The 16,792-nt window shown below is 39.3% G+C and overlaps 5 protein-coding genes and 1 pseudogene across 8 annotated transcripts; 3 read left to right on the forward strand and 3 right to left on the reverse strand.

The window, feature by feature from the left end:
- Nucleotides 1-93: 93 nt before the first annotated feature.
- On the reverse strand, nucleotides 94-4,413 carry LOC104722110 (uncharacterized). 2 transcript variants are annotated; one of them, XM_087472213.1, is made up of 17 exons: nucleotides 4,314-4,413; nucleotides 3,996-4,212; nucleotides 3,703-3,824; nucleotides 3,518-3,606; nucleotides 3,375-3,410; nucleotides 3,177-3,270; nucleotides 3,053-3,095; nucleotides 2,842-2,942; nucleotides 2,667-2,731; nucleotides 2,094-2,587; nucleotides 1,927-2,011; nucleotides 1,735-1,860; nucleotides 1,081-1,649; nucleotides 855-990; nucleotides 701-769; nucleotides 476-610; nucleotides 94-398 (listed from the first exon to the last, which is right to left on the reverse strand). In XM_087472213.1, exons 2-17 carry the CDS (start codon nucleotides 4,208-4,210, stop codon nucleotides 285-287), a joined length of 2,493 nt encoding a protein of 830 aa, XP_087328339.1. In that variant the 5' UTR covers nucleotides 4,211-4,212; nucleotides 4,314-4,413; the 3' UTR covers nucleotides 94-284. The 2 variants fall into 2 exon arrangements, with proteins under 2 accessions (XP_087328339.1, XP_087328338.1); XM_087472212.1 differs by having other exon boundaries at nucleotides 3,996-4,357.
- Nucleotides 4,414-4,878: 465 nt separating this feature from the next.
- Nucleotides 4,879-5,872, forward strand: LOC104722113 (ylmG homolog protein 1-2, chloroplastic). The gene has a single exon (XM_010440221.3). It carries the CDS (start codon nucleotides 4,977-4,979, stop codon nucleotides 5,637-5,639), a length of 663 nt encoding a protein of 220 aa, XP_010438523.1. The 5' UTR covers nucleotides 4,879-4,976; the 3' UTR covers nucleotides 5,640-5,872.
- A 215-nt stretch (nucleotides 5,873-6,087) lies between these two features.
- LOC104722111 (uncharacterized) lies at nucleotides 6,088-8,856 on the reverse strand. Of its 2 annotated transcripts, none has more exons than XM_087472215.1 (2): nucleotides 8,572-8,856; nucleotides 6,088-8,424 (listed from the first exon to the last, which is right to left on the reverse strand). In XM_087472215.1, exon 2 carries the CDS (start codon nucleotides 8,141-8,143, stop codon nucleotides 6,254-6,256), a length of 1,890 nt encoding a protein of 629 aa, XP_087328341.1. In that variant the 5' UTR covers nucleotides 8,144-8,424; nucleotides 8,572-8,856; the 3' UTR covers nucleotides 6,088-6,253. The 2 variants fall into 2 exon arrangements, with proteins under 2 accessions (XP_087328341.1, XP_019087325.2); XM_019231780.2 differs by having other exon boundaries at nucleotides 6,088-8,462.
- A 108-nt stretch (nucleotides 8,857-8,964) lies between these two features.
- LOC104722114 (uncharacterized) lies at nucleotides 8,965-10,841 on the reverse strand (annotated as a pseudogene). The gene is made up of 2 exons (XR_015571281.1): nucleotides 10,630-10,841; nucleotides 8,965-10,532 (listed from the first exon to the last, which is right to left on the reverse strand). The product of XR_015571281.1 is annotated as an uncharacterized LOC104722114 (transcript).
- A 1,081-nt stretch (nucleotides 10,842-11,922) lies between these two features.
- LOC104722115 (S-type anion channel SLAH2-like) lies at nucleotides 11,923-14,300 on the forward strand. The gene is made up of 5 exons (XM_010440223.3): nucleotides 11,923-12,192; nucleotides 12,365-12,740; nucleotides 12,821-13,591; nucleotides 13,690-13,721; nucleotides 13,814-14,300. The coding sequence occupies exons 2-5, from the start codon at nucleotides 12,372-12,374 to the stop codon at nucleotides 14,208-14,210; spliced, it is 1,569 nt and encodes a 522-aa protein (XP_010438525.1). The 5' UTR covers nucleotides 11,923-12,192; nucleotides 12,365-12,371; the 3' UTR covers nucleotides 14,211-14,300.
- A 338-nt stretch (nucleotides 14,301-14,638) lies between these two features.
- On the forward strand, nucleotides 14,639-16,599 carry LOC104722116 (SUMO-conjugating enzyme UBC9). Its single transcript, XM_010440225.3, has 5 exons — nucleotides 14,639-15,164; nucleotides 15,268-15,385; nucleotides 15,743-15,870; nucleotides 15,981-16,085; nucleotides 16,211-16,599. Exons 2-5 carry the CDS (start codon nucleotides 15,316-15,318, stop codon nucleotides 16,352-16,354), a joined length of 447 nt encoding a protein of 148 aa, XP_010438527.1. The 5' UTR covers nucleotides 14,639-15,164; nucleotides 15,268-15,315; the 3' UTR covers nucleotides 16,355-16,599.
- Nucleotides 16,600-16,792: the final 193 nt, after the last annotated feature.

The following is a 16,792-nucleotide window of genomic DNA, read 5'->3' on the forward strand; positions in this document are numbered from 1 at the left end:
GTGATGATGAGCTATGATCTTGATAAGAATCGTAAGCTACACATGCCACACACTGTTGAATATCAACTACGTTTAGTGTGCATTTCTAAGCAGGACATAAACAGTTAAGCTTTATAAAAATATAAGATACAAGAGTTAGATTAACTGTACATGTCTTATTTACATAATCTCTGGAATTAATGTTTAATATGATAATACTAAATTAATTATATATCAGACTTATACACAAACACACACAAGAAGATGTCTTCGTAGAGAGATGTGAATAGGAGTGGATTGGGTTATTAAAGGAAGTAAGAGAGTTGTTCCTTCTTCCTGGATCCTCCTTCTCCATACAATTCGTTCCACTGCTTCAGTTCGTTCATTCCTGCTCCTTCTGCTGCAAAGCTAGCAGCAACCTGCAAAATGCAAAACAATTTAGTGTTTTTGCGGAAAAGATCATCATCAATACCCCAACCAATTTCCTTAAACATACCTGGCTTTTAGCTACTTTCATATCTTCCATGCTCAAAGGTCTCAACTTTATGATTCTCTCCTCAGACACTTCTTCTTTTGCTTCAGAAACCTCTTCATTACTCTTCTCTGCTTCCTCTCCTCTCTTCTTCCTCTCCTGAGTTTTATGAGAAACCACCATTGAAACATTCATTATTCGAACGTTAGAGAGTAGGGAAATTGAGGAAAAGGCTTGAGGAGTTCTAACCTGGTCTTTCAAGCACTCCTGCTTTATCAGCTCCCTCACCGGTCTATATGCAGCTGTTGTGCAAAAGTTCTGTTTGTATATAACATTCACAATAATTAGTCTATAACGAGAAGATTCAAGTGTTTTGTAAAGTGAGATGAGAAGTGTGACAAACCTTGAGATCACTTCCACTATAGCCATCTGTCATCTGCGCAAGCTCCTGGAAATCAAGATTCTCTGTTTTCTCTTTTGATAATAAGGTTCTTAAAATCTTCTCTCTGCTCTCAATCGATGGAAGACCCACCATGATTCTGTCTCCCAACAAAACAAAAGCACAAGCTGGAATTAGTACCGCAAAAACGCAAGAGTCTCAAGTGAAATGCATATCGTGCCTGCTTTACCTTCGCTCAAACCTCCTGATGATGGCTTCATCCAGATCAAACGGCCTGTTTGTTGCTGCAAGAACGAGAATGCGGTCACCTGAATCCGACATTAGCCCATCCCAATGTGTCATGAACTCATTTTTAATCTTCCTCATAGCTTCATGCTCTCCAACTCTTGTCCTCTGTCCCAGCATGCTATCCACTTCATCCACAAATATTATAGTCGGAGACACTTTGGCTGCAAGGGTGAACAAAGCTCTCACGTTCTTCTCGTCTTCTCCAAACCATTTTGAAGTGATTGTGGACATTGACACGTTTATGAAACTAGCTCCAGCTTCATTCGCAATGGCTTTTGCCATCATCGTTTTCCCAGTACCAGGTGGTCCAAAGAGGAGGATTCCTCTGCAGGGCTTTAGAAGACCACCTTTGAACAGGTCAGGCCTACGGAGAGGAAGCATAACAAGCTCTTGAAGTGATTCTTTGGTTTCATCCAGTGAGCCTATATCAGCAAAAGTCACACCAATCTCATTTGCTGGGATAACCTCTGGTCTTATGCGCTTCTCGAATTCATTATCAGGAGCCACCTCCTACATTGACAGGATCAAAAAAATCAAACCCATGTTCAGGAAAATTCATCAAGATAACAATGCTGATTCATATGGACTATTATACATTTACAGGTGCTTTTGGAGGCATGGGACATTCATTTTTGGGAGTTGACTCATTTTTGTTTTCCGGAGCAGCTGTCTCAGATTTCGACTCACTCTTTACTATTCCTTCACTTTCTTCTCCCTGCACCTGAGTCATTCACATTTTAGTCACTTTTCTATTTAAAAGCACATGCCTGGTAAGAAATGTAAATACCTTGGTGTCAGTGTTTGCGTCCAGCTTCAAGGATTCCTCAAAGCATCTGTTACCTTCCTGTAATATACCCAGTCCATGGGACAAACTGTTACAGAACCATTCAATTAGTTAGATTAAGAAAGATAAATACTTTGTTGCGTGAAAGAGATAAATGAGCTTCTTAGTACCTATTGGAAGATATTACAAGCCTCCCATTTTTGTATTCGGGTTCTTTGTTGTGCATCAAATGGTAAGAGATTGCAGAAACCACAATTTCCTCAATGTGACTGCTTAGGAACATGGTATCTGCATGGCAAATGGAACCTAAGTCATCACACTCAAGATCGTTAGCAGCAAGAACCTCCGCTATATGGTTCCTGTTGTCCTGAAACTGTATCACTTTCATGTCATCTTCAAATCTTGTTTTCCAGCTCATGAGTTGAGATTCATCCTCTGGTGGTCTGATCTCGATGTTGTAAGGAAACAAAGTAGAAATGCTTTCTCCTACTTCTTGACAGTCATCTTCGGGTTCCAATAGTCTTGAGCCGAGAACCAAAACAGGGCCAGATAGCTTAGTCAAGAGCCTCTGGAACAACTTAAAGAACCTTTCTGATTGACAAAGCTTCTCAACGTCCCTCAGGTATATTATTATAGGATTGGTTTCAGAAACCGAAACCAAGACCTGTAAAGATAACAATTGTTCAGTTTTAGAACTGCACGAGAATAGAATTTTGTCTTAATGATTTCATAATAGGTGTTACCTTGTAAAGTGACTGAAGGAAAAGTCTCTCATCAAAGCATAAGTTTGCACTACGTTTGCCTGAAGCTAGTAAGGTATAAACAGCCACAAATGATTCATTCAGATGCTTGGTTAAGTGGATAAGCTATGAAAACAAGTTACTATCTATCACGAAGGAAGACGAAGATTAAACACACCTGAAGCAGAAGTTGCCGAACGGGAAGATATGCTACTCATATCAGAAGCAGCAGAAGCATTCCGCTTGAGTCGCGGAGGATGACTTGTAACGTCAAAGCCCCTGACATGTTACGTAAAAGGAACTAGTGAGCTAGCATAAAAACATGCAAATCTATATTTCCAGCTTAATTAAACGACAATACAAACAAGATATGATACAAAAAAATGTACCTGGAATGAAGATCGTTGCCACTTGTGATCCTACGCAAGGTCCCTAAATTTTACAAGAATTCCAACACTTGAGCTCTGAAAAAGGAAATTTTAAAGGCCAAGGATTTATTTGATGAAACTGTACCTCTTGTTTCTTCTCTCTGGGAGAGCATTGATAGAGAACCCATCAAATTGTACATTTTGTCCAATGTCATCTCAGAAATAGACCTCTTGTGAGACTAGGAAACAGTAGAGATATATGAAAGAAAACACAATCATGGTCTGTACAAAAACAAACACACAAAACTAAGCTACACAAACATAAGATCACAAAGTAACGTACAGTTTCCTTCTTGACGCATCCGTACTTGCTCTGTATCTGTAACAATGAATAGGAAAGAGAAAGCTTACAAGCTATTCTTTACCAAAAAGAAATCATCTTTTCATGGAAGATATATATACCAAAATATTTATGCATTGAATCACCTTAATAGAGAAGTCGGTTATATCAAGTAGTAGTAGTTTCGATTCAAAGTAATGAGCCAATGCTTTTGCAAGCATTTGCTGATAGGATTCTGCAGAGGAAAAAAAGAGCCAAACAAAATTACACCAAAATTTTGAATCACAAAAAGATCCAAGGAGAACATAAAAAGGATAGGGGATGTTTATACCAGCAGGTCCAGACAGAAGAATGGCCTTACTTCCAGGTGCAAGATTACGTGTGTGCTTCGAGATATCAAACTGCTTTAGGTGAACATAAGCTGCACTTGTCAATAAAAGCCGAGTTTTCTCACTGCAACATCAAAAAGAAACATTTGTTATAACAAAGCTCCATCTCCAAAAGCTCATTTATCTCATAACTCACAAGCGTGACAAGAAGATTAACATCATGATCATTAATCATTAATGTAAAAGAAATGACATTCAAGAAAGATAAGACAAAGTAGCAAGCAAGCAATGTAACCTTAGGTAATAAGGGAACTCATCGAAAGTGACACTACTCTGTCTGCCATCAACAATCTGCCTAACCAACTCTTGCTCAATCTTTTCTCCGGTAAGTCCATCCTCCGCAGAAATCGACCCGTTTGCCCATTTACCCAAACTTTGACCTGACGCTAGCCCAATGCCTAACCCAACTCCAACTCCTAAAGCTGAAAACAACACGCTCTTCTGCTCCATTTCTGACGAACAAATCTTGGATTAGCATTCCCCACAAGGGAAGAATAATCAAATATAAACAAAACAATGGATGTTTTTGTGTGTTTCTTGTCAAATATATAACCTGTTTACTTTTGTTTTGCTCTCAAGTTTTTTTTTGGAGGTAAATAAGATTTTGGTGGACGACGGAGAAGACATATAGGTTTGTTTGAGTGGTGTTGGACGATTGTCCTCTATTTTTAGCAATGCTTCCATTAAACTCTTATGGTCGTTAATATCTTTGCCGCGAACATAACAAACCATTTAGAAAAATTCTAAATAATCTTTTTAAAAATAAAAATAAATTTAATTGTGGCACAAAAAAAAAAAAAGAAGAGGATATTGAATTTCTTTTAAATATAAACGACAATCTTTAGGTAGGCAGTGAATTTAATTTTAATTTTTGAATTGTTTTTACACAATTATATTGATTTTTAAAAATAGTTTTCAATAATTTGGTTTTGATATTTAGATTTTACAATGATAAAAGCAATAATTTTGGTTCTGTTTTGTTTTGATTTTAAATCCACCCACCCCCCCCCCCTAACTGAAATTAATTAAATTCGTTGATTAAAAAATAAATAAAGAAGCTAGTTTTGGAATTAAAAAAAAAAATTATAAGATTTTCGACAAAAAAAAAAATATAAGATAAAAAATAAATAAAGAAGGATTCGTTACCCTATTATTATTATTATCTCCCCAGACATTGTTCCGAGTGAGAGTATTCATTCTCCGGCGCCGAGAAAAGATGGCTTCTTCCACTACCAACAGTCTCGCTCTTCGCGCTTCAGTCCTCGTAAACCCAAGATTACCTCCAATCCTCCTCCGTCCACGTGTCTCCCTTCCCCGTAAACCCTCCTTCAATCTCTCCCTCCAAAACCCTAAAACCATCATCTCCTCCGCCGTTACTTCCGCTCCTTCTCCGGTACTCTCAACCGATAAAGCCCCTTCTCAATTCCACTTCTCCGACTCGACTAGGTCAATCACCACACTCGCCGTTCTAGCCGGCGTCGTGACCAAATCCCTAATTCAGAAGCTCTCCGTCGCAATGGTTCACCTGTCTCCACAGATTCAGTCATCTTTCCGAGCTGCGAGTCCGTTGTTCTTCGCGTCGCTACGTGATCGTCCCGCCGGGTATCTCAACACGCCACTGACTGTAGTTGCGGCTGGGTTATCTAAATGGCTCGATATCTACAGCGGTGTTCTGATGGTCAGAGTCTTGCTCAGTTGGTTCCCTAACATCCCATGGGATCGTCAGCCTTTGTCTGCCATTAGGGATCTGTGTGATCCTTATCTTAATCTCTTCAGGAACATTATCCCTCCGGTCTTTGATACGCTTGACGTTAGCCCTTTGCTTGCTTTCGCCGTTTTGGGAACTTTGGGTTCGATTCTCAACAACAGCAGAGGATAGTTTGAAAGCACTACTCTGCTCTCTGCTTTGATGCAAAGCTTATGATGGATTGTATCAAGTTCTGATCTTTCTGGTTATCTTTGGCATTTATATTGTCTATAACTAATAGCATTTGGAGATATATGGTAACGATGTATTAGACTCTAAAGTTTGAGTCTTTTCTTCTGTTCTGTGGTGTATAATGTAAATGTACGAATTTGGTTTCAATAATAGACTTGGAAGTTTCGTGGATATACGAAAAGCTTGGGGATTGTTGTTTCAGTTTGTATCGACACAAGTAGATTGTAGTGTAAGACTGTTTACAGCTGAAGATTTTATCAACATACAGGAGATGATCATGTGAAGCTGTGAACCCTCCTGGTCGTTGTGTTAGGTTTAAGGCGCAAGTCGTGAAACTGTTTCGATGTGAAAACAAAGTTGAAACTTTGAGAGACACAGAGTAATCCACTTTTCCTAAAGCATTCTCTTTCTTTTTTGACATGAGAAGTTGGTTCAGTTCAAAAGATAAACAGGTTCGTAGAGATAACAGAAACATAAACCAAAAAGACTACACAGTTTCACTACTTCCTGCAGCCTCAAAAGCCAAATACTGATAAGAAAGGTACATGAATCCTTCAATCTATTACAATGGGCAGATCTTTTGTAGACCCATTTTCATTTACAACCGAATCGTAGCTCGGGGTAGCAGCAGGGTTTAGCTCAAAAGACCCAGCTGGGATTCCCTCTTTCTCATCTCCGCTCAATTTAACCGATGCCACTTTATGAGAAAACTTCTGCATTTCCCCCGGTGAGACTATGATCTTGATCGGTCCATTCTGCTCAGCACGGTTAAAAACCGATGCAAATCCTTCAACTCTCCCCATATAGGCCACTGCAATGCCTGAAAGATCGTCAAACTCGGAGATGACTTCCACATAGTCGTATCTATAAGGAGGTTCATGCAGATCCGGGTGACTGTTCCAACTCGCATTCCAATCTCTGAAAAGAGCCCATGTTTCACCTTTTCTTGGGTTCACAATGACATTGTTGGCACATACGATGTGATCCATCTCATGAACAAACATCAAGTGGCTCTTGATCTCTGTATCTCCATATTCGAATCTCCCACAACCACTAAGAATAGCTTTCTCATCTTTTGTAGTTTTGACATGTTCAAGTAGTGTCACCTCCAAACTCAATTGGGAGTCAAAGATTCTTCTGACCTGAGCATAGATCCTGGGCATATCATCTCTGGGGTCATATAAAGCCCATACTTGATCAACAGCAAAAGAGCTCATTGACTTGCTAAAATCATTGATCCTTCTATCAGGACAAGTTAACAATTTAGGATCCTCATAGCTTTTATCTGTGCAGACAATTTCTTCAATGTCTCCATCACTTGCTTCCTGAGGTTTTTGTTTTTTTGCTTGGCGAGTAAGAGAAGCAGCATCACTATCATTCTTTGCCAACAAGGACGGCCCAAGTTCAAGGTTTGATCTCTTTCGAGACTCTGCTTCTACAAGTTGTTGGTTTGATCTTTCTTTCAATTCCATCTGCTGCAACTCCAGTTCCAGTGACTCTTCCTTCATCCCAAGACCTTTTCTCTTCAGTTCGTTGTCCTCTCTCAACTTATTAGCTTCTTCTTTCAGTTTCAGCTCAAAAGTCTCCTCCTTTCTTTTCAACTCAGCAGTCTTCTCTTTGATAGCTTCCTCAAGTGAGTTAAGCTTCTTCTCTCTTGCTTCACTCTCAAGGTTTGATCTCTTTCGAGACTCTGCGTCTATAAGTTGTTGTTTTGATTTTTCTTCTAAGTACATCTGCTTCAACTCAACCTCTTTCAACATTTTTTCCAGTGCCTTCTCCTTAATCTCAAGACCATTCCTCCTCAGTTCAGTCTCTTCTCTCAATTTGTCAGCTTCTTCTTTCAGTTTCAGCTCAAAAGTCTCCTCCTTTCTTTTCAACTCAGCAGTCTTCTCTTTGATAGCTTCCTCAAGTGCCTTAAGTTCCTTCTCCCTTGCTTCACTCTCAAGGTTTGATCTCTTTCGAGACTCTGCGTCTATAAGTTGTTGTTTTGATTTTTCTTTTAAGTCCATCTGCTTCAACTCAACCTCTTTCAACATTTTTTCCAGTGCCTTCTCCTTAATCTCAAGACCATTCCTCCTCAGTTCACTCTCCTCTCTCAGTTTATCAGCTTCTTCTTTCAGTTTCAGCTCAAAAGTCTCCTCCTTTCTTTTCAGCTCAGCAGTCTTTTCTGTGATAGCTTCCTCAAGTGCCTTAAGCTTCTTCTCCCTTGCCTCACTTTCCTTGTTCTGCCTCTCAGTCTCATCCCTTTGTTTCAGATCAAAATCCATCTTTGCCTTCTCTAACTCACTCAACTTCTCAAGAATAAACTCAGACATCTGGCGAGCCTCCTCTTTCTTCCCTTCAAACTCACTCATCATATCTTCAAGTTCCTTTGTGGTAGAATCGAGAAGCAAACCAAGCTTATTATTCTCTGCTTCTTCACTCTGCTTCTCAAGCACCAACATCACGATGGTTGCTTCAATGACCTGTCTCAAGTCAAAATCTATCTCCTTCTCCTCTAGAACACTTGCTCTACGAGATACTGAATCTTCAAGCGAACAAAGTTTCTTCTCCCTCGCTTCAACCACTCTCAGTCGTTCTTCCTCCTCCTCCTCCAGCGAGTCACTCACGTCAACAAAATGAAGCGAAAACTCAAAAATCGATGAAGCTTTTTCCTCAATCTGGTCTAGGGTTTCGAAACACCCTTCACTGTTTTGCTCAGAAACGTCTGATTCCACTGAATCCCCTGTCATTACCAAATTATCTGAGTCTGAGCCATAAACCCTACTTTTTAGTTAACAAGGAGAGCCCCAAAAACAAAAAACCAAAGGGATCGGTCATAAAGGAAGGAACTTTTCATGATAATACAAAAAATGGGCAAAAAAGACTGTACCTTTCTAGAGTTTGATCTTTAGTTGACGCCGGCGGTGGTTTCTTCTCCGGCGTGTTTCCTCCGGAAAATAGTAAAACTCTTTTTTTAAATGAGCGATCCAAGCCTTTGAGCTTATCCAAGAAGAAAAATAAGATTTTTGAAGAAACAATGTAAACTTTACTTTGTAGACTGAGAAATTTTGGAAAAGAAGAGTGGCTTCTTGCTGTACTGAGTAGAAATGGAGGGAGACAGAGAAAGCTTCTTGTCTTATTATCTTAAATATTCATCTTTCTTTTGTGACTTTTCGATGGAATGCTTGTAAGCCGTTGGATTATATAACATACGTCAGTCGTCAGATTTCTCATGACCTGCTGCGTATAATTGGTTTTGCAACCGTTGGATAAAAGACACACCTTTAAGCACATACACATAGGAGTGGACATTTCCATTTTTGTTCAAAACCTTGGTTATGGGTTATACATGTTAGCTTTAGTTCATTTAAAATGCCACACACTTGATAAGTTATATAGTTAAATGTGAGTCCCTCAATCTAATATAATGGGCAGATCTTTTGTAGACCCATTTTGATCTTCAACGTTTGGAGCTTTACCACAATCTTTGCTTTGTATTCTCATTTCCACCACCTCCTCAACCTCAGGATCATATCTCGATGTAGCTTCCTTGAAAGACCCAGCTGGGATTCCCTCTTTCTCATCTCCACTCGATTTAACCGATGCAACTTTATGAGAAAACCTCTGCATTTCCCCTGGTATGATGACACCATGCTCAGCACTGTTAATATCTGATGCAAATCCTTCAGCTCTCCCAATATAGGCCACTCGAATACCTGTAAGATCATCAAACTCAGAGATGACTCTCACAAAGTCATATCTATAAGGAGACTCGTGCAGATCGGGTGACTGTTCCAACTTGCATTCCAATCTCTGAAAAGAGCCCATGTTTCTCCTTTTCTTGGGTTCACGATGACAATGTTGGCACATGTTATATGATGCATCTCATGAGAAAACATCAAATGGCTTTTGATCTCTGTATCTCCATATTCGAATCTACCACAACCACTACGAATAAATTTCTTATCTTTTGTAGTCTTGACAGGCTCTAGTAATGTCACCTGCAAACTCAACTCGGAGTCGAAAATTCTCCTGATCTGAGCATAGATCCTAGGCATATCATCTCTAGGATCATATAAAGCCCATACTTGATCAACAGCAAACGAGCTCATTAACTTGCTGAAATCATCTGTATCATGACAAGTTAATGATGTTGGATCCTCATCAGTTTCATCTGTGTAAACAACTTCAATGTCTTCATCTTTTGCTTCCTGAGATTTCTGTTTTTTGGCTTGAGGAGTAAGAGCAGCACTATCATTACTTACCAACAAGGGAGGCTCAAGCTCAAAGTTGGATCTCTTCCGAGATTCTGCTTCTATAACTTGTTGTTTTGATCTTTCTTCTAATTCCATCTGCTTCAACGCAATCTCATTCAACATTTTTCCCAGTGCCTTCTCCTTAATCTCAAGGATTTTGCTGCTCAGTTCAGTCTCCTCTCTCCATTTTTCAGACTCTTTGAGTACTTTCAGCTCAAAAGTCTCCTCCTTTCTCTTCAACTCAGCAGTCTTCTCTTTGATAGCTTCCTCAATCAAGTCAAGCTCCTTATCCCTTGCTTCACTCTGCTTCACAAGCACCAACATCATGATGACCTGTCTCAAATCAGAATCAATCTCTTTCTCCTCTAAAACACTTAATCTATCACATAGCGACTCTTCAAGCAAACTAATCTCCCTCTCCCTCGCTTCAACCACTCTTAGTCGTTCTTCCTCCTCATTCTTCAGCGAGTCACTCACGTCATCAATCAGAAGCGAAAACTTAAAAATTGATAAAGCTTTTTCCTCAATCTCGTCTAGGATTTTGAAAAAACCCTCACTGTGTTTCTCGGTAATGTCTGATTCTGAGCCGTAAACCCTACTTTTAAGGAGCAAGAAGAATCAAAGGATCGGTCATAAAAGAAGGAACTTTTCATGAAAAAAAAATTCAAAAAGAACGAGGAAGATGATTAAACCTCTCTCGATTTGGATCTTCAGTTGACGCCGGCGGTGGTTTCTTCTCCGGCGTGTCTCTCCTGGGTTCGGGACATAGTAAAACTCTCGGTTTCACCATTTTTTTTTCTTTTACTGAGCGGTCCAGGCCTAGCAAGAGAAAAAAGGATAAATGTAAACTTTTTTTTGTTTTGTAGATTGAGAAACTTTGGTATAAGAAGAAGAATGGCTTCTTTTGTTCTTGGTGCTTTTAATTTGCTTATTACTGAAAAATGGAGGGAGAAAGAGAGAGAGAGAGAGACTTGTGCTGTTTTGTCGTATTCACATTACAAATACATCGTTCATTTGTGACCGTTAGATGAGATTATCTTAATCCGTTGGATAAAGGTATAAAACATATGTCACACGTCAATACGTCATATAATTGACCCACAGTCTCTGTGGTTTTGCAGCCGTTAGATGTGACTGATGAAAGGATCTTCTAAACGGGCTTCATAGGATGATTTATATAGCCCATTAGAAAAAGTGCCCAATATTACATAACCAGTTTTATATTCTAAAATTTCAAGACAGCAAAATTTTCAGTTTAAAAGAATTTGAAACTGTGTATAATTTATGATATTGTCACTAATCACTATGACATTGTTCTATATACTTCTCAAACCATTTGGCACAAGCATAGTCTACTATGTGGGTGGACATTTCAGTTTATGTTTGGTTTGGACTTTGGATGGAGTATGGTTAAGATGTTCATTCCTAAATCCTAATACATTAGTAACTGTATTATAAACATACTCACAAAGGTTTATGTAATCGATGAGTAATAAATGCTGAATTATAAAACCTCTTTTTACAGAAACAAAGTCCATTTTTGATTACTACAACTGTACAACAACATGTTATAGTAGATTAAAAAAAAAAAAAAAAAAAGGATATTCTTTTTCATTGGCGAATGTACGGAAGTAACGGAACGGTTATTATGAAGCGCGGACGCGACTAAACGAGAGTGCAAAAAGCCGCCTCTTTTATTGACTGCTTGACTCTCGTGTCCACTAGATACATTCCAAGGACAAGGAACGTGTTATCTCTATTGTATCGTGGTCGTTATCTCTGATATTACTTCTTCTTCTTTTTTTGCGCAACCTAGTTTGCATAATTTTTGGATTAATTTCAGGCCGGTAAGCAATACGTGATTATCCCCGGATCTATTTAGCAATAGCGTGGTACTAATTTCAGGCCGGTTATTATCATTGGATCATATCGGTTGAGCTGTGAATGAACATATAAAAACAACTAACGCAAGTGAATGTATGAGTAGGACAAGTCAAAACAAAACAACTCAAATAGAAACAAAAAGTGAAAGATATTAGAAGCTTTATCTTGACAGCACTAAAACCAAAACACAAAAGACCCCTTTAGTTCTGTCCCACACATTTTACAAAAGTATCCCCTTTCAGAGGACTTATTTGACTTCATATACGGCCACACCGACTTACTTACTCCCTCCTCTCTTCTTTCCAAAACACACTGATCAGATCTACATTTCTCTGTTTCTATCACTTTCTCTTCATATTCTAGCGCTGTCTGTAAGTATCTATATTCATTTATATATGTGTGTGTGGCTCACATGTGTTTTTTTTTTGTTATTATATATAAATACAACTAATCCATTTGCAAAGTTTGATGTGATGTTTTGATTTGGTTTATATGTATATGGATCTTTATAAATATAGTTCCAAATTTATGTACTAAAAACAGGGAAAAGATGAATAATCCAAGATCGGTCAGTCCTTTGATTTCTTCAGCAAACCCAAATCTATTTCAAAACCAACGTCAATCTAGTTGCAAAGAGTTCTCGAGACTAGAGACACGAAACGGGGGGAGGAAGATGAATTTTCATCATTCCAAGTCTATGCCCCGAGGTGCCATGTTTCTTGATCAAGAAGCTTCTAGAAACTTCCACGACAAGAGGTATGACCTTTTCAGGACCATGTCAGGGAAGCTAGAACGTCAGATTTCGAATTTACGTGGAAAACCTATCGAGAGTTCGTTGCAGGATAAAGAGATCACTGAATCTTTAACCGCTGATAGATTCTTTGATGCTCTTCAAGGCCCCGAACTTGAAACTCTCAAGGTCTTATATTGATTGTTCATTTTTGTATGTTTATGCATGGTTCGTTCTTGTGTTTGGTGGTTTAATTGGTGGTTTAACAGGAGAAGGAGACGATAGTTCTGCCTGAGGACAAAACGTGGCCGTTTCTTCTACGGTTTCCGATCACATCGTACGGGATGTGTCTTGGAGTAAGCAGTCAAGCCATCATGTGGAAGACCTTAGCAACCACAAACGCCGAGAGGTTCTTGCACGTGACGCAAGTGATCAACCACGTGCTCTGGTGGATCTCTCTTCTCCTCCTCCTCGCCGTTTCCATCACTTACCTCCTCAAAACCATCCTCTACTTCGAGGCGGTCCGCCGTGAGTTCCGGCATCCGATCCGAGTCAACTTCTTCTTCGCTCCTCTCATATCAATCCTCTTCTTGGCACTTGGAATCCCACACTCCATCATCTCGCATCTTCCATCTACACTTTGGTATTTCCTTATGGCTCCAATCTTGTTTCTTGAGATGAAGATTTACGGACAGTGGATGTCTGGTGGACAACGGCGCCTCTCCAAAGTCGCTAACCCTACAAACCACCTTTCTATTGTCGGTAACTTCGCTGGAGCACTTCTAGGAGCAACAATGGGGTTGAAAGAAGGACCAATGTTCTTCTTTGCCGTGGGGTTGGCTTATTATTTGGTCTTATTTGTGACTCTCTATCAGAGACTTCCCACAAACGAAACCTTACCTAAAGAGCTTCACCCTGTTTTCTTCCTCTTTGTGGCTGCACCGGCAGTAGCTTCAATGGCCTGGACCAAGATCTCAGCCTCTTTTGATCTCGGTTCGCGTCTTGCTTACTTCATCTCCTTGTTCTTGTACTTTTCTCTGGTAATTTGGTTTTTTCAGTCACGTAATTCCTAGTGAGCTAGAGCTAAGTTGCTTACCCCACAAGTTAACTACGTTGCTTGCTGTGATTCTTGTTTCAGGTATGTCGGATCAACTTTTTCCGCGGATTCAGGTATAAGCTATTTCTTTAACTGCAAGTATCAAATTCAATACAATAAATGTTATCTGACATAGTCACATAATTAACTATTGTAAAAATGTCAGATTCTCGCTAGCTTGGTGGGCATACACGTTTCCAATGACGGCAGTGGCCAGCGCGACGATAAAATATTCAGACGAAGTAACGGGAGTGGCAACTAAGATACTGTCGGTAGTGATGTCGGGAGCAGCAACTGTGACGGTGATAGGTGTGCTAGGATTGACGGTGATGCACGCTTTTGTACAAGGTGATCTCTTCCCTAATGACGTTGTCATTGCCATAAGCGCAGAGCAACCGAAGCAGAAGAGATGGTTTAAACAGCTCACAAAAGGAAACCAGCTGGGAAATAGTACTGAGAGATCATGTCTTGAGGTTTTGGACCCGGAAGATAATGAAACAGATATAGAATCTCCACCATTCATAAAAGTAGATTGTCCTCCCAGGGTAAGAAATTCAAATTAGAGATCATTCTTGAATAAAAACAGCCCTTGGTACGTAAAAGTCCCACACTCAGATAAGTTTGATCATAATATACTTGGAAGAAGCAGAGTCATGAGCATTAGGTTCAAACAATAATAAATTCTAGAAATTAAGTTAAGTCATTTTGGGGATACATTAATTGATTTGAATTTGCTTTAAATTTTGGAAATATAATCAGAATCTCGTGTTAAACGATTCGAATCAAAATGATTGGTTAGTCAAAACCACTTTCACACCTTCAAACCAAATTCCATCTAAGTAACAAGACTCGTGTGAGTGATACTGTGAGAGAGTACGTAAAAATCATGTGAAGCAAGCTCATAGTCAGATGCAGTCTTCTTTTAGTCACACCAACCACGACCTTCACGATATCAGTACTATATAATAAATAACGAGGTAGATCATATCCCGTCGAAAATAGTGTGTAGACGGCACGACAGTTACGTTATGTTTTGATAATCTCTCTACCCAATTGGTTTACTCTTGAAAGCAAATAAATAAAAGTAAAAAAAATCTCAGCCGTAAGATCATACGATTTTTGTTTGACTAGAAACGTCGTCGGCTAAAAGGCGAATGGGGGAAACCACCGGCGCCACATGGATACGATCATAAGAACAACCGCGTTTTTATTTTATTTCTCATGCCGTAGGTACAACGCTAAGTTTGGCCCACCCACACACACAAAAGAAGAAAAGAAAAAATAAAAGGTTATAATTAAAAAATAAAATCGAATCTAAAGAAGAAGGAGTCCAGTCCACTAATCAACGAACCAGAATCTATCCGCACCCTATTTATTGTGGTCGCGACCACATTACATTTACATCTTCTCTCTTCCGTTCGTTCTCACCATCACCACCACCCTTTCTTCTTCTTCTTCTCCCAAATTCGTAGAACCACCCAACAACGCCGAAACGACAACTTGATTCAATCCGCCAGGTAATAATTTTGGATCTTCTCTCCCTTCGTTTATATTTATCTGGCTTGTTGTCTTCTTTGATCCTCAGCTGACTCTTGTGATTCGTTTTTTTTTGGATTGTAGAAACCTTCAAATTTTTGGAATTTTGGGATTCGTAGGTTTTTTTTGGTTATGGCATCGAAACGGATTTTGAAGGAATTGAAGGATCTGCAGAAGGATCCTCCTACTTCTTGTAGCGCAGGTTCCCCCCTCTTTTTTATTTATTCAATATTTCGTGTTGCTCTTGCCTGCTTGATGATGGATCCTAGGTTTTGATCTTCTTTTGAGCTGGTTTGTGTTTGTGTAAGACGGTTTGGTATTGATCTCTCGTTAGCTTAGATCTAAATTATCCATAAACTTTTTTTGGGTAATTCAGCTGCATGATTATCATTTTGATTGTAATTCAGCTGGATTGAATCATTTCAGGCCAAAAGGTTCAAACTTGTTTTGATTCGTTGATAGATCTGGTTTCATTATTTTGTGATGAGGTCTTATAAAATAAGAAACCTCTGTTGTTGTTGCTCTTTGGGTTTTGATATTAAAAACTATTGCTTGACAGGACCCGTTGCGGAAGACATGTTTCATTGGCAGGCTACGATCATGGGTCCATCTGATAGCCCTTACTCCGGAGGAGTTTTTCTTGTAACGATTCATTTCCCTCCGGATTACCCTTTTAAGCCTCCTAAGGTTAAATTTCAACTCCCTCTCTCTCTCTCTCTATGGTTGCTTTTGCATGCTCTCCTTCTCTGTGGTAGCTTGATTTACGTTGCTATATGTATGGTTTGTTAAAAATGTAGGTGGCTTTTAGGACGAAGGTGTTCCATCCAAACATTAACAGCAATGGTAGCATCTGTCTCGACATCTTGAAGGAGCAGTGGAGTCCCGCGCTCACTATTTCCAAGGTTTTCCTTTTTCTTCTTCCTCATTTTTCATCACATGAGCCAGACAAGGTTTTACATCAGTTTTACTTGGTTCATATGAGCATTATTTAGTTGTAACAATGCGTTTGGTATGTGTGCATCAACAGGTGCTGCTATCGATCTGTTCGTTGTTAACGGACCCAAACCCGGATGATCCTTTGGTCCCTGAGATAGCTCACATGTACAAGACAGACAAGAACAAGTACGAGTCCACTGCTCGGACCTGGACCCAAAAGTACGCCATGGGCTGACGCAGTTACTGTCCTTTTAGGAAGAGCCCCTAATAATTAAACTCTTCTTATTGCTATTGTAATGATCTATATAGACTTTGTCTGTCTTATAAAATTTGTGAAGACAGGATCATTAAGAAAATCATATGATCTCCATTTCATTCCATTCCATTCCATGGAACTATAAACCCTTTAAATCATCCCATCTAATGTTTGTTTATTGTGTGTGTGTTCTTCTACTTAAAATGGACTCTTTTTGGTCGTCAGTTGGTCTTTTTCCCCTTTTTCTCTTCGATCATCATCAACGCTAATGCCTAGTATTCTTTTCATTCTATCAAAACATAGAATCACGAGCCTTGTCGTTTATAAGTCACATAAGTACTATTTCCACTTTTATCACATGAACCATTTAAGGAAACTGGAGTCACTAATTTGTTTTGTTGGGTTCATATGGGCTTA

This window comes from Camelina sativa, chromosome 11 (assembly GCF_030686135.1).
Source record: "Camelina sativa cultivar CO46 ecotype springtype chromosome 11, ASM3068613v1".
Classification (NCBI taxonomy): Eukaryota; Viridiplantae; Streptophyta; class Magnoliopsida; order Brassicales; family Brassicaceae; genus Camelina; species Camelina sativa.

What these genes read in the sequence shown, in the direction of transcription:
- LOC104722110 (XM_087472213.1), bottom strand. Translation starts at nt 4,210, where the DNA reads ATGGAGCAGAAGAGCGTGTTGTTTTCAGCTTTAGGAGTTGGAGTTGGG. An exon ending in CCAGAGAGAAGAAACAAGAG is followed by an intron (nt 3,096 to 3,176) that starts GTACAGTTTCAT and finishes TGTAAAATTTAG; the next exon opens with GGACCTTGCGTAGGATCACA. An exon ending in GGCAACGATCTTCATTCCAG is followed by an intron (nt 2,943 to 3,052) that starts GTACATTTTTTT and finishes GTAACATGTCAG; the next exon opens with GGGCTTTGACGTTACAAGTC.
- LOC104722113 (XM_010440221.3), top strand. Translation starts at nt 4,977, where the DNA reads ATGGCTTCTTCCACTACCAACAGTCTCGCTCTTCGCGCTTCAGTCCTC.
- LOC104722111 (XM_019231780.2), bottom strand. Translation starts at nt 8,431, where the DNA reads ATGACAGGGGATTCAGTGGAATCAGACGTTTCTGAGCAAAACAGTGAA.
- LOC104722115 (XM_010440223.3), top strand. Translation starts at nt 12,372, where the DNA reads ATGAATAATCCAAGATCGGTCAGTCCTTTGATTTCTTCAGCAAACCCA. An exon ending in TGTTCTTGTACTTTTCTCTG is followed by an intron (nt 13,592 to 13,689) that starts GTAATTTGGTTT and finishes TTCTTGTTTCAG; the next exon opens with GTATGTCGGATCAACTTTTT. An exon ending in AACTTTTTCCGCGGATTCAG is followed by an intron (nt 13,722 to 13,813) that starts GTATAAGCTATT and finishes TAAAAATGTCAG; the next exon opens with ATTCTCGCTAGCTTGGTGGG.
- LOC104722116 (XM_010440225.3), top strand. Translation starts at nt 15,316, where the DNA reads ATGGCATCGAAACGGATTTTGAAGGAATTGAAGGATCTGCAGAAGGAT. An exon ending in TCCTACTTCTTGTAGCGCAG is followed by an intron (nt 15,386 to 15,742) that starts GTTCCCCCCTCT and finishes ATTGCTTGACAG; the next exon opens with GACCCGTTGCGGAAGACATG. An exon ending in ACCCTTTTAAGCCTCCTAAG is followed by an intron (nt 15,871 to 15,980) that starts GTTAAATTTCAA and finishes TTAAAAATGTAG; the next exon opens with GTGGCTTTTAGGACGAAGGT.